Source organism: Thrips palmi, unplaced genomic scaffold, assembly GCF_012932325.1.
Source record: "Thrips palmi isolate BJ-2018 unplaced genomic scaffold, TpBJ-2018v1 HiC_scaffold_10, whole genome shotgun sequence".
NCBI lineage: Eukaryota > Metazoa > Arthropoda > Insecta > Thysanoptera > Thripidae > Thrips > Thrips palmi.
Genome location: NW_023144621.1, coordinates 15,388,769 through 15,403,515, shown reverse-complemented (window position 1 = coordinate 15,403,515; position 14,747 = coordinate 15,388,769). Strand labels below are relative to the sequence as shown.

The following is a 14,747-nucleotide window of genomic DNA, read 5'->3' as shown; positions in this document are numbered from 1 at the left end:
GCCCTGAGTGCTACACCAATATACTCACAGGGTCGGGGGACGCCGGACACCCCCGTGCGAACGGGGATGGCGCGCACCACTGCAGCGGCCATGACGGTGCACTTGTCGACGACGAGGGGTAGGGGGTAATCACAACGGTGGCAGCATCCCACTTCACAGCCTGGCGGGGAAACACTCGGTTCAAAGTCGCGGAAAAGAGCACCAAACGTGTCTTTCGGGTCGGAAAAACGTCTGGCTGCGTCGACAACGTGGCAAGCGGTTCCATGAGACACTTCTCCAGCATTCTTCTCCAGCTACTACTCATTTTCTCCAGCGCGTTCCCACCATGCAAATTCGCGCTCCATAATTACAAAGCCCCGCAACGCCGGCCCCCCCAAATTGCATTTCAAAGAGTGGGTCATAAACCGGTCGCAGTGTCGAAACGCCACGCGGGTACGTAGTGCACACAACGCGGCCCGACAGGCGGGTGACCTCCGGTGATGGGAGCAGACAGCCCAGGCATGGGCCAGCTATGGGCGACTGGCTCTATTCAGCAGATTCCCACTACTCAGTCAAAAAGAATCTTTCAAAAAGTTTTTAAAAAAATCTTCTAGAAAGCTTTAAAAACTCTCCTAAAAAGTTTTAAAAAAAACTCCTCTAAGTTTTTAACATTTCTTAAAAAGTTTTTAAAATTCTTGAAAAAATTTTGGTACAAATATTTATTTTTTTGAAACACTTTATAATGGTGGATTGGTGGAACCTTAGAAAATTGTCCGACAGAGGGCGTATGGTAATGCGAGGCAATTTTCCGGGAAAGGGAGGTGACGCGTGCCAACTGTTAAAAGCACCGCGCAGTAAATCAAACCGGGAGAAAGCCCGATCCACCGCATCACCGAAAGGGTTCAGCGCCCCGCGCCGCCCCGCGCCGAGCCGTGCCCTTCAACACACCATTTCCGTGAACGGGGAGGAAGAGGACGGGAAGAAAAAAAATCTAACGGGTACTTTGGGCGGGGCGGCGAGACTCGTTCAAACGCCTGGCGCCAAAGCAGAGCGGCAATTAGCAAAAGCGGTGGAAAGTTTGTCATTTTCCGATCTGCCAACGATTAGCGCCAGAACGGTCCAGTCCTTTCAGAGGGGAGTCCTAATGAGCGGGAGTGGGACACGGGAAAAAATATTTAAAAAAAAACGAGTTGCGAAGTTACTTTGGGAACGACCACGAGCAAAGACACGGCATTCGAAAACATGTCTCAGGGTGGAATTATTTTTTTAAAGCAGGGTCCAGACGCTCCAAATTGTCACGGTCCCTTACGGGACGAGGCTCCAGAGCTCCAGGCGAGCCGCTGGAGGCAAAGCCGCAGGGCGCCGCCACGCTCGCCGGAGAACTTGAACAGCCTTTTCTCTGCAGTGTCCTTGGTTGCTTTATGGGGCTCGGCCTGGAGGAGGCCTGGAGGCTCCAGGCTGGAGCGTCTCAGACGGCGGGGAGCCGCCGCTGCGGTCGGACTACTGGAGTGACTGGAGAAGCGGCCGAAGGACACTGGAGAAACACGACGTCAGAGCGTCGCCTGCCTTGCCGCGGCCTAACTGCCTCAAAGGACGTCTTCGCCGCGGGGGGCGTCCTTCTGCGCCAATTTTTCGGAGGGATCCGTCTCTCTCGCACTCGCACGCGTCCCGCGGGGGTGCGAGAGAGACAGAGCGACGCGCCGAAGTGCGTCAACTTTCCCTCCGAAATGTCGCAGCGCGCACCGCACGCGGCGCGTCCCGTTCGGCGCGGAAACATTCAAAACAGTCTCTTCCCCGCTTGCCAAGTTGACGACGAACCAGCTCATCGGCTTTCCCTGCGAGGGATCCGCTGGTACAACGTAAAACCGCTGCACTCGACATGTGGTGCGGTGCGCGCGGTGCGCCAGCGAGGCATGACAGACTGATTCCGAGAGGCGTCGCGCTGTCTCTCTCGCACCTATAGGGGACGCCCCATGAGTGCGGGAGAGACAGAGCGACGAAAACTACCCTCGGAATCAGTCTGCGGGGCCGTCACGGCGCACCACGCACATCAAGAGCACCACGCCCGAGTACCCCCGCGGGTACCCAACCTACCCGAGCAACGCACCGCGGCATTCACACACACTGACACAGTCACTGACCACACACACTGGGCACTCGCGACACAGGGGCGACACGCGGACGCGAGTACTCCGGGTACTGCTTGGGCACGGTGCTGCTGCCTTCCCCGAGGGCTCGCCGGCGTCGACTGGCGACCGCGCCACGCCAGGCAGCCAGGCACGGCGAGAGGAGAGGACGGCGACGGCACTGCTCGGTTCAGCGCGCACGACCGCGGCCCCGCGCGCCAGCCAGAGCCAGCCAGCGGCAGCGCGCCACAAGCGCCGAGCGCCGCCGAGCCGAAGCCGAGCGGACCCGAACGGACCCGAAGGCAGCGCCGCGCCGGCGTCCAGGGCGTTCCCTCCCGCCGTTCGTTTCGGAAGGGCTCGGCCGATGTGGGGCATTTGGCAAAGGTCGGCTTGTTTATCGACACTGGGGCGGAATCACAGGCCAATAGCTCGTGCGCAGTTGGAGTAATAAATCCAGGGAGTAACGACGAAACTTTTCTTGTACGAAAAAAAGAAATTAAGAGGTAGACTGTTTTGACGGCAAGGCGCGCTCAGAGCGTCCGCAGTCTGTCCGTTTTCGCACCGCAGCACAGTGGGTGAAAATGCAAGACGCGTTTTGGGCTCCAGAGTCGCTAAATGGGACTCAAACCGAACGTGTGACCCTACCGATGGATTCCTCGTTCGGGGAGCAATCCATTGGTGGAGTCACACGACTCTGGAGCTCAAAACGCGTCTAGAGTTTTAACCAGCTCCGGCGGTCTTCTGGCCCACTGTGCGCAGTCCAGTGGCACGAAAACGGTAGCCGTCCGATTTAAATACCGACGCTATCCTTCGCAGCTCGTTTCCTTCCTCTTCCGTCGTCCGTCATTTTTTTTCCTCGTTCGCCGCGAGAGAAACGGTCGCCGGCAGCCGTCCGGCGAGCATTCCTCTCGTGAGAAACACGACATAAATTGGAGGGGGATGGGGCCGCGAGGCACCGCGCCAATCACTTAGCGTCTTCTGGGTCGCCCCATCCGGGAAGCGTCTCAATCATCCTCATTTCGCCCTGGAGTCGTTGGCGTTGCCACCAACACCCCACAGTGGGCCAGATGACCAGCTTAAAACTGTATCTCTACATCACCACTACATCGGTGGAGGCGACCAAAACTCTAGACGCATTTTGAGCTCCAGAGTCGCTAAATGGGACTCGAACCGACCGTGTGACCGCACCAATGGATTGCTCTCCGAACGAGGAATCCATTGGTGGGGTCACAAGCCCGGAGTTTTGGCCGCCTCCACCGGTCTTCTGGCCCACTGTGCAGCGGTAGCGCTCGCCTGGTTAGGTTAGGTTCCGTGCTCCGCCTTCTCGGGACGACGCCCGGTTTAGCATGGAGCGCCTTAGACACTACTCGGCCAGATCCTCCTCCTCCTCCGTCATCCCAAGTGCATAGCGCTGCGGTTTTCCAAACGTGGAAGTCGGCATGCAACGGCACGGCACTTATAATGACACCCTTTGTGTGTCGCCTGGCGCTGCTGGCGCTACCGTCGCCAAACAGCGTCGTGCCGGGGCCTGGCCAGGGCCCCCGCGACGCTCGCGCCTCACTGCGGGGCTTTGTTTGAGGAACGACACAGGAAACACGCCAGCGGTAAAAACAAGGACAGCAAAGCGACAAAAATCAGCATCACAAACACAGTGGTGCCCAAAGGATTCCGCGGCCGGCCTAGCACTCCCCGCTGATCCTTCATTACGGATCTCTCAGTGTCCTGCCGAGTCCTGCGGGGGGCGCGGGGAGGGCGCCTTGCCCCGCTGTGTCGGGCCCAACCGCGCCGCCCTCGCTCTGTCTCTCTCGCACCTGCGGAGAAGGCCCCGCGGGTGCGAGAGAGACAGAGCGACGTTTCGGACGCGACCGGCTCAGCTCAGATCCATTACGCCGATACAATGCACAGCGCGACATTGTGTTTTGAGAACTGGAGCGCGTCGCGGCCGCGGCCCCCCGAGGGGGGAAAAGGGAGGGGGTAGGGGATTTGCGTGGCCCCGTCGCGTGCGGTAAGAAAAACACGGCGCCAATAAGGACAAACCAAACGTACTTGTCCGTCCGTGTGTGTGCACGGCTTGCATACACGCGCTCTCGACTCGAGAGTGAGTGAGTGCTCGCTGGGGTGCTGTTCGCTCACAAGCAAGACGTCGACTCCAAGACGCGCGCACGCACGCACGACGTGGGCTCTAGCCAACACGGTGACGTCAATGACGAACCAAAGAGCCATTTGGCGATTAATATACACGCGGATGACAGGTAATAACTTACCAAACCAACAATTTGGGAGAGAAAAAATCAGAAAAATGTGTTTTTTTAAACTGGGACGATTGTACTTGTCACAGCGCAATGCCCGCTGTGCATAAGGACTTGGGCTCCCGTGGCCAAAGGGCCTCGTCAGACGTATTGTCCGGGAACACAGTGCCTGCCAGTGCTGCCAGTCGGTAAATGCTTTGCGAGTAGTACTCGAACCGCGGCACTGCCGGCACTGCAGGTCCGTCCCGGCCGACACGGCCTATCCCCATTGTGCAAGGCGGCGGGCTGGCGTCATGGCGTGCCGTGGCGTGCCGTGGCGTGGCGTGCCGGTCCAGGGTTGTCCTGGAACAACCGAGTAACACTTTCTCCGGCTGCAAATTCGTGGGGCTATAAAACAACCCCCGTCCCGTACCGTCCCGGTGACGGGGCCGCCAGGGCCCGTCCCAAAGTCATGACCTCCAAATCAGACCGCCTGGGCGGAGCGAAACATCCACCGACGGCAACGGAAATACAGCAGAAAACATCCAGAATTTTCGTTAGTTTTTCAACTTTACGTGCAACATTTGGAGCGTCGAAAAATGGGCATTGCGTCTGTCTAGCCGCCCCGGCCCGGCCCGGCTTGGCGAACCCCTGCCCCGCCGCACCGCAAACTTCCTGCGCCGAGGCCAAACAAGCCGAAGCGAGCCGAAGCCGCCTTCGCTCTGCTCCGGTCGACCGGCGTTACCGAGTCGGTTCCCTCCTCGGTCACGTGACGCCCCTTCGGCCTTTCCGCATCATGCCGTGTTTACTTCGGCGGGGAAAAAAATAAGTAAAAAAGTCCCTTCTTGTTTGGGGCGAGACGGAGCGCGACGTTGGGGGTAAGCCGGGTTAAACCCAGGTGAGACTACAAACAACCAAACATTACCAGGAACACACGGGAAAAAAGAATTTGTTTGCGCCACTGGCGTACTTTTTATTCCACGAAAAAAAACTATACGAGGTTGTTGTTGTAATTACCGGCTTGCGTGGTCTTTAATGATTTTTTTTTCACCGCAGCGTTTATCTAATTTTTTTTATTTCTTATTTTGCGTGAAGGGGCTCTGCTCACAACGCTCGCATGCACGGCGGGCGTGACGCGCCCCAAGATGGGCACGGCGCCGATAAAGACTTTCGTAAAAAACAAAACGAGGCGCTTTGAAGTTGCAAAGCAGAGTTCATTCCACCTGGAGGCTGGAGGCTCGCGAGATCTGGGCGGTGACATCTAGCCAGAGGATATGAGATCTGGCTTGGCAAAGAGCGGGAGAGATCGCGTCAGGATCAGACCCGGCCAGAAGCTGAAATCTTGCAAGGGCACTGTAAAACAAAGTTAAAGTCAAACAAACTTGGCTGATGTTTTTCCGAAGGACTTGGTCAAAACAACCAAAACTGACGAAGTACTCGAAGGCTGAAATGTGGCCAGAGGATGCTGAAAAATTGGGCCGGAGTGGGAATGGGTCCAGCGGTGATCCTTGCGGCTGGATAGGAAACTGCGATCGGAAGAGCTAATTGCCGGAGTCAAGGGCCAGCTTTCGCTAGCACTTGACAGGGGCGGGGCGTGGCGGGGTGAGGTGGGGTGAGGCGGGCGGGGCGGGGTGAGGCGGCGTGGCGGGTTGAGGCGGCGTGGCGGGGTGAGGCGAGGCGTGGCGGCTGCCAGCAGACGACGCTGTATCAATTGGAGAGCGCTTCGCCTGGCTTCGCCTGGCTTGGCGGGGGTAATCTACGCGCATTGGCACACTAACCGAGTCGGTTTCCTGCACAGTGAGAAGTGCACCCCGGGGCAGGACGGGGCCCAGCACGGGGCCCGGCGCGGCAGGCTGGGGAGAAACCGCAGGACTGGCTACACCACTTGAAGTAACTAGTGTCGCCGAGGCTCGCCAACCCGTTCGCCACCTCGACTCGATTCCTCAATTCCGCGCCTCGGCCGAGCCAGAAAGATTAGCCCAATCTGCAGCGAGATGCAGCAGGCAGCCGGCTGGCGCGGCTGGCGTTCTCACAAAGCCTTTCGATTCCCACATTACCGGGATTACACAGCCGCTTTCAATCATTTCGGGTTCGCGTTTCCACGCGCCAGCCACGCACAGTGGGCCAGAAGACCGGTGGAGGTGGCCAAAACTCCAGACGCGTTTTGAGCTGCAGAGTCGCTAAATGGGACTCTAACCGAGCGTGTGACCCCACCAATGGATTGCTCTCCGAACGAGGAATCCATTGGTGGGGTCACACGTTCGGTTCGAGTCCCATTTGGCGACATGAGCTCAAAACGCGCCTAGAGTTTTGTCCGCCTCCACCGGCCTTCTGGCCCACGGTGCCACGTGGCGGCCAGTACCGTCCACATATCACGTCACGCTCAGGCGGGCTGCGAGTGCGAGAGAGAGGGGCGGAACGTTAAACGCGAACCGCGCCTAGTCCCGCTGCCCACGCACGCGCGGAGAGAGTTTGCGGGCGCGGCGGGTAGTGAGTGCCGTCTGTCTCTCTCGCACCCTGGACCGCCCCTCGAGTGCGAGAGAGACGGGCCGAGCGACAGCGCCGGGCAGCGCCGGGCAGCGCCCCCGCGACCAGATCAGATCTGTCATTGTGGACGAGTAGAGAGAGAGAGAGATTGCCCAAGTTCGTAAAGTGTGAGAGAGGGGGGCCACTCGACCAAGCGTACGCACTAACTTTAGAAAAAAAATCAGATCAGATTTCCTAAAGACTGCACGAAAATAAATGAAAAACCAATAGAAAAATTTAGACAACTTCCAGAGTTACTTTGCCCTTAAGAAAACGGGGGAAAAAATTTAAAAGAAGCCCATGGAGCTGTTGACGAAAAATCAAGTTGTCCGCCTGATGTGGCACGTCCAGCCTCTGGAACACGAGTCACGTGGTGAAGGAACGCCTCCGTGCAGGAAGCCGGGCGGCGTGTGGCGGCGTGAGGCCCACACGGGCGACATCGTGTAGCACGTCGTGTAGTCCGGGAAGCAGGAAGCGCCGAGCCGAGTCCGGTACTATGTACACCCCGCAGGTCCGCAGGCCGCCAAGCAGGCAGCACCGCCTCCGCTCATGACCGGGGTGCTCCATCGCGTAAACGGCGCAAGCCACCGCACTAGAAGGAACTCTATCTCAAATATCTAGTTCCCGCAACCATTTTACCCATCGTACGACGCTCGTGGATTCAGCCACCTCATCAATCGACATGGGAAAAGGTTGACCAAAAAAGATTCAATAAATTTAATTTGCTGCCGCGTGGCGCTAGCGCCGCCGCCGCCGTTCCCATGCCCTGCCCACACTGGGCGGGGCGGGACGGGGCGGGACGGGGCGGGGCGGCCCGCTACGCGGAACCGCGTTGTCCCCGGGCACTGCCGCGGCACTGCACTGTGCAAACTGGAATGGCCGTTCGACCGGCCGTCGACCCGCTCACTAGAAAAATCATTCCGCCCGCTGCCGCGTCACAATAATGCACTCACCTCCCGGCAAAAAGAAGAAGAAAAAAAACGCGTTTCGCCAAAGAGCCGTACCGGTGTTTTCTATCCGGGAATGCACTCTTGTTCTCGTCGCAGCGGATGCAGGCGATGCAGCGGATGCAGCGACGGCCGATTAGCGAAGCTCGGTGCAGTAAATGCATTAATGGGGCATCAAAGTCCACCAGGCAGGTGAAGGGTTCTTTTCGACTCCGGGGGGTCTCTCGTAAACCGGAAGGAGCTGCGATTGCACATGGAGCAAGTCTCTTCATTCAAAATTGGACAATTTTTTCATACATACCTAAAAGAAAATTGTGCTTTTGCTTCGCTCTTGTTGAAAAAGCAGCAAGATTGGGCCTTCCCCCCCCCCTCTCCCGCTGTCCCTCTCTCTCACGCGTGGGCACGGGCCAGATCCCACGGCAGAGATACCAAAATATGCCCCCTCCTCACAATTCGTCAAACACGGTTACACGGGCATTTTGTTGCGACGAGGATCAGCTTGCGTGGGCCACGCGCCTGTCTGTCTGTCTGTCTGCCTGTCTGTCCGTCCGCATCGCCGCGCTAAGTAGTGCGCGTGCGACAAATGCAAACAACAGAGAAAGTGCGCCACTGCAATTGCCATTCGGCCCACAAAGCCAATAACTCGAGAACGGCTTACTTTGGCGCGCCGCGAGGAGGCAGAGGGAGAGGGGGGGGGGGGCAATGGGACCTAAACAATTCCAACGCGGCACAGTGATCTCCATCGCCGAGCCATGCGACATGCAACGGCGCCTTGGGTTCACGGCATCTGTCTGTCTGTCTGCCCGTCCGTCCGTGTCCACTGCATTTATAATGAGGCCGGCTGTGACCCACTGCCAAGGACAGCCCGGCGTCCCTGGACACGAAACCCACTGCCAGCCGGAAGTCCCTGACCACAGCCAGCGCTCGCTCAACGTTTTTGGCGACGGACACAGCCCGCGCACTTCAAATTTGGCCACGGACGCAGCCGGCAAGCCCCAGCTCGTTTCGAATTCGACGGGGCGCACGACCGCGGGGCTCCCGACGGGCTGACGGGTGGCTGCGGGTCACCGCCCCGCCCGCCGGGCCAGCCCGGGCCAGCCGCGCAGCCAGGCCCTCTAATCCCATGACGAGCTGCGCTAGAGAGACTCTAGAGAGACCCAACATCAATCAGAGAGGTGCCAGTCACTTCGGCCCACTTGGGCTGCCTGCCTGCCTTGTCGGCCTGCCTTCGGGGCCTCATTGCGGTGTGCGACAAGTCGGCCACCCTCGCCGCCAGCAAGCAAGCCAGCCGGCCACGCCGCCGGGTGGTTGGCGGCAGTGTTTTAATTGCGTAACGGGGCGGCATAGAGTTTAAGAAGGTCAGGTTGGCACCCCCGAACACGCACCCCGCGAAGGACGCACACAGGGGCCGCGCCTCGGGCCGCGCGGCTTGGGAGGCATTCGGCCCTTGGCGGGGCGGGGCGGGGCGGGGCGGGGGGCGGGGCGGGGCGGATCCCCATCTGAAATAGCCGCGCTGCACGCCGACGACGTGCGAGCGCCCCGCCCCGCCCCTTGCAGTGTATCATGCGGCATCGACTCCTCCGAATCGATCTCGCGGTCGATACCTCGATGCACATCCTCTTCCGTGTCGGGCAACGAGATAAGCAGCACTAATTAGGCACACCGAAAAAAAATCGAAAAAGGCTCTAAATTTTTACAAAAATAAAATTGAACTTAGATTGAACATGAACAAATAGAAAAAGGCAATCAAAGTATCGTCATCGTCGTCATTAGAATTCATATTTTAACAATAATGATATCTGGGACGAGGTAATTGCAGTGTAGGAGCAACATGAGCGATGAAGACGCGGTCTCGCCGATTCGCACCGTAGCGGGCTGCCTGCTGCAAGCCCAGCCAGCCCAGCCAGCGCGGCAGACAAATGACACGCGGGGCTGCTTTAGAGAAAGCAAAACATTGCGCGCCGATAAAAATAAATTGCGTTTCGAAAAATTTAGTGCTTTTGTTCAAAATTTGGCACGCTGCTCGCCTGGCCGCCCTTTTCGCAGCCAATCAGCTGGCGGCGCTGCGGCGCGGCAACGACTACACCGCAATGTGGAGCCCGGCCGTATAGAGAGAAAGCCCATCCAGTGTGCGCACACGTCGATATATCGAAGTGCCGGTCCGACAAGCCGTCGATGTATCGCACAGAGAAACCGTCATTACGGGCACGGGGCGTAAGTGTGTGTGTGTGTGTGTGTGTGTGTGTGTGGTGTGTGTGGTGCGTGCGTGAGTGTGAGTGAGTGTGTGAGTGTGTGAGTGTGTGAGTGAGTGTGTGTGTGCGTGTGTGTTTTTCGAGATAGAGCGAGGGGACGACCGCCACCCACAGGACAAACCTTAGGCCTTCCGCTCGGTTCCAAGCAAATACGCACACACATACTCCCTGCGCATTTTCGAAAAGTGCAAAAAATAAAAAGTTCCTGGCAACGAAACAATTTGCGCTTTTGCACTTGTCGGGTAGTTGGGCCGGGGGGGGGGGGGGGCGTCGTGCCCGGTTTCACTCATCTGGACCGATCAGCCGATAAATCGAAGCTAACTCCCGAAGGTTGCATCACAGTGAGTCGAGCGGCTGCGCGCGCTGCGCCGTGCCGCGCCGTGCCGTGCCGGACAGGGCCCGGCGTAACCATCACGCCTGCATCACTCGGAAGGCAAAAGGCAAAGTGCGGAAAAAAGAGGAAGAAATATAGACCGTTAATAATGGCGAGGGACTTTCACTCCGACCAACGCCGCGGCGGCCCAGCCCGGCCTAGCCGCATTATTTCATTATCACTGATCCATCATTCACAAAAACAATAAAGGGAATCCACAGAATATACATATATTTCTTAGATTTTTTACTGAGCTTTTCTTAAATTTTGGCTGGTAGACTTTTTTCAAGGGGTTTTAGACACTTTTTTCAGTGCAGGGCACAGAGACTCACCGCAGTGGCGCCACTGGAACACGTTCCAGGTCCAGCGACTCCAGCGGCTCCAGTTCCAGGGAGGCCATCCCCCGTGCTGCCAGCGGCGGCGCAGGACCAGCACCCCCACCAGCACGACGCAGGCCAGCCGGTGGGGCATGGCCACCACCATCACCCCCCAGTCACACCACGTCACGGATCCCGTCACATTCAACAGTCAACCACTGTGACCGTCACACTGGAGCACTGCACTGACGTCACACATCTCGTCACGATTTTGCGTCACGGCGTCGCACACCGTGACAGCCGGAACGCGTCACACGCGATACGAGAGCGCGCTCTTCGTGTCAACCGAGCCGTCGCCAAGTTGGGGGAAGACTGACTGACTGACCGTGCTGGCGGTGCCGTCGGCGTGGCGCAGATCGCACGACTGCGTGCGGGGCGGCACGCACAGCACGGCAGCACAAGGGGCCGTGGCGTCGCCGTGGCGCCGCCGCGGAGGCAGCCCATGCCGACCATACCGGCCAGGACGGCGAGGACGCCGCGAGGACGCCGCGGCCTAGACCACACACTGCCGCCAACACTCTCGCGGGCGTGGCGTTTGCCAATGCCACACATATGCCCAATCGCGTCATCGGCAAATAGGCGAAAGGTCACGTAGGGGTGGAGCGCAGCCAGCGCAGCGGAGCGGCGGCCCAGGAAGCGGACGTTTCCCGGCCAGCTTACCCCGCCAAGTGCACCCCACAGTGGGCCGGAAGACCGGTGGAGGCGGCCAAAATCCCGGACGCGTTTTGAGCTGCAGAGTCGCTAAATAGGACTCGAACCGAACGTGTGACCCCACCAATGGATTGCTCTCCGAACGAGGAATCCATTGGTGGGGTCACACGTTCGGTTCGAGTCCTATTTAGCGACTCTGCAGTTCAAAACGCGACTAGAGTTTTGGCCGCCTACGGCAAATGCACTGTGCGCCCCAGCGCATAGTGCACCGCCGGCCCCACGAGTGCGAGAGGGACAGCGCAATCAAAACGACTCTCAGTCCCGCCGCAGCGCAACAACCCCAACGCCAAGGCAGCCCGCTGCACGCGCCAGCCTTTATACGGAGGGCACTAATGGACACTGCCCCGCGTAAAAAAACAACAACAAAAAGAAAAACAACAAGCAAACAACAAGACGACAAAAAGGCGGCAACAGGTGCATCGCGAGGACGCTTGCTTGCCGCGCACCGCACCACTTTGCACTTGACGAGCGCGCTGCACAATTGCAGCAGACTGATTCCGAGAGCCGTCGCTCTGTCTCTCTCGCACCCACACGGGACGCCCAACGAGTGCGAGAGAGACGCAGCGACGCGAACGACTCTCGGAATCAGGTCCTTTGTTGCCGCAGCGCTAGCCTAGATCCCGTGGGCGAGCAGGACCTCGCGCAGGACCTCGGGCGGGCAGACTGGACCGGATCCTTGCCTCCCCGGCGGGCTGACGAGCGCACACGTGGTGACACGTGCACTGCAGGCAAATGCCGCCGATGCCGTCACCGTCAGCCCACTGCTCTGTCCCTCTCGCACTCATGGGGCTCTCCGTCAGGGTGCGAGAGAGACAGAGCGACGAACCGCGCGATCCTACTCGCGTCCTTCCGAGCGGGGCGTAGCGCGCAGCGCGCAGCGAGGCGGCCGTGCGAACACACACCCCGCGGACAACCAGACCGCCACACAGTGGATTTGCCAGAAGACCGGTGGAGGCGGCCAAGACTCTAGACGTGCTTCGAGCTCCGGAGTCGCTAAACGGGACTCGAACCGAACGTGTGGTGGATTCCTCGTTCGGAGAGCAGTCCATTGGTGGCGTCACACGTTCGGTTCGAGTCCTGTTTAGCGACTCTAGAGCTCAAAACGCGTCCGAGATTTTGACCACCTCCAGGGCACACTGTGGGTCAGGCCGCCACCCACAGCGGCGAGGGTGGCCCAATCCCATAGCCTGGCCGCGGCCGTCAAGAACACGGTAACAGCTAGCGTCGGACGGCGAATCATTACTCAAGTCGCAGCGCTGAGGTCCACCACCGACGGGACGCAAATGCGTCAAGTCGCAAAGGCGGCCACTTGCGGCACTTTGCGTGCCTCGGCGCACTTTCGTTCCTCTAGCCCCGTCCCTCTCGCACCTCTCAGACACGCACCGTCGGCGCGAGAAGGACAGAGCGCGTCGTCCAGCACCGCGGCTCGTCAGGTGAGCGGGACGCGAGGCGGGACGCGCGGGACGCCGCCGCGGATCGGGTCACTTCCGCGACGGGGCGCGACCCCGGCACTGCCGCGGCACCGGCCACGCCGCCACGCACAGACAGACAGACAGACAGACAGACAGATGGACGGCCAGACAGACAGACAGACGGACAGACAGACAGACAGACGGACAGGCAGACAGACAGACGGACGGACAGACAGACATGGCGCCGTTCGATCCCCGTTTCGTTTTGGCAGTGTGCATCGGCAGTCAGAGCGTCGCGACGCAGCGCCGCATCGCGCCCAAAGGGACGGCGGGACGGGGCGGCGGGGTGGAGCAGGGGCGGAGCGGCTCGGCCGTGACTAACCGGCACAATGACCGGCCGAGACACTGCAAGACATATGATGAGTCCAACGATCAATTTTTCGAGTGCCGAGTGCGAAAGCTGAAAATAATTCCGGGCCAGTTCAAAGTCTCTCCCGCACCAATTTGAGGTTTTCCAAAATTTGTGCCTTTTCTCCCCCCAACCGCCGACGCTGACTCAATCAATCGCCGTCATCTATCCTCCCCGTCGCGCGAGGCCTCGCCACTGCATCAGCGCCGCATTGTGTACAGCACCGCAAATTAATGCCGGATCACTTTCACTAATCCAGAGAGCCAGCCGAGTCGGCGTGTCGGCACTGCAACGACGACGGCCGCCGCGCCGCCGCCGCGAGAGGGCGCCACGGTCAGCGGACGACGATGGACGCATTTCCGGAGCGGCGAGGGGGAATGACCAGAGGGGTCAAAACAAAGACAGACTTGTTTATTTGCGATTCAACCGCCACGTGGCTCCAGCGCGGCCCCCGCCGTGCCCGCCGTGCCACCGCGGCGTCATCGTCGACCTGCCCCAATTCGAGGCTCGTCACGAACACGGCCGGCGGGGCGTCGCGTCGCGCGCGTCGCACAGTGGGCCAGAAGACCGGTGGAGGCGGACAAAACTCCGGACGCGTTTGGAGCCCCAGAGTCGCTAAACGGGACTCGAACCGAACGTGTGACCCCACCAAAGGATTGCTCTCAGAACGAGGAATCCATTGGTGGAGTCACACGTTCGGTTCGAGTCCCGTTTAGCGACTCTGGGCCTAAAAACGCGTCTTGAGTTTTGTCCGCCTCCACTGGTCTCCTCTGGCCCACTGTGCGTCGCCTCCAACACGTATCGCCGTCGGATCTCTCTCCTCTTCCTCCTCGTCCGCGCCATCAACGTCGTCGTCGTCGTCGTCGTCCTGCCCACCTCGGGGCACCGCGACACGACACCGCGGAGAATCACCGCCGCCACGCAGGACCACCCACGCCACGCGAGGGGCCGCCGTAACCCGAGCCCTGGGTTCAAACCACGCTCGGGGCGCCATACTTTTGTTTCCGCTGTTATTTTTTTAAAGCTCCCCGGATGTATCAGGCTTACGCCAGCCCGAGCCACGGGGGTGTGCGAGCGAGATGGCGGGCCTTTCACTGCGATTGCGAGAAAGTCATCACAAGGGTAGCGCTATATACAGGCTCCAGGCGAGGTGCGTCGAGCGCTCGGTCTAGCGTCTATACGCTCGTCCAGGCAGTTATCGGCCCGGCCGGCTAAACCACCCGATCAGCCATCGGCGCGCCGGCCGGCCGGCCAGCGAGCTGCAGATTTCACTACCAAGCCCGCCAAATCAACTAGAGTGTTCAGTCCCAACAGACCGCCATCTGCACCAGCAGCCGCAGGACACCCTCTTAAAACTTTTCAAACTTACTTCTGTCATATTAAAAAGAGAATCGTCAAACGATGAGT

General features: G+C 59.4%; 1 protein-coding gene across 2 annotated transcripts in view; it reads right to left on the bottom strand.

The window, feature by feature from the left end:
* The window catches only part of LOC117648742, a 56,516-nt gene that overhangs the window by 23,545 nt on the left and 18,224 nt on the right, over nucleotides 1-14,747 (bottom strand). The window contains exon 10 of one of the 2 annotated variants that reach the window (XM_034391362.1): nucleotides 29-160. The exons of the other annotated variant lie outside the window; for it this stretch is intronic. Within the exon in view, the coding sequence (XP_034247253.1) occupies nucleotides 29-160 (132 nt within the window). The remainder of the gene's footprint in view (nucleotides 1-28; nucleotides 161-14,747) is intronic. 2 annotated transcript variants of the gene reach the window in all.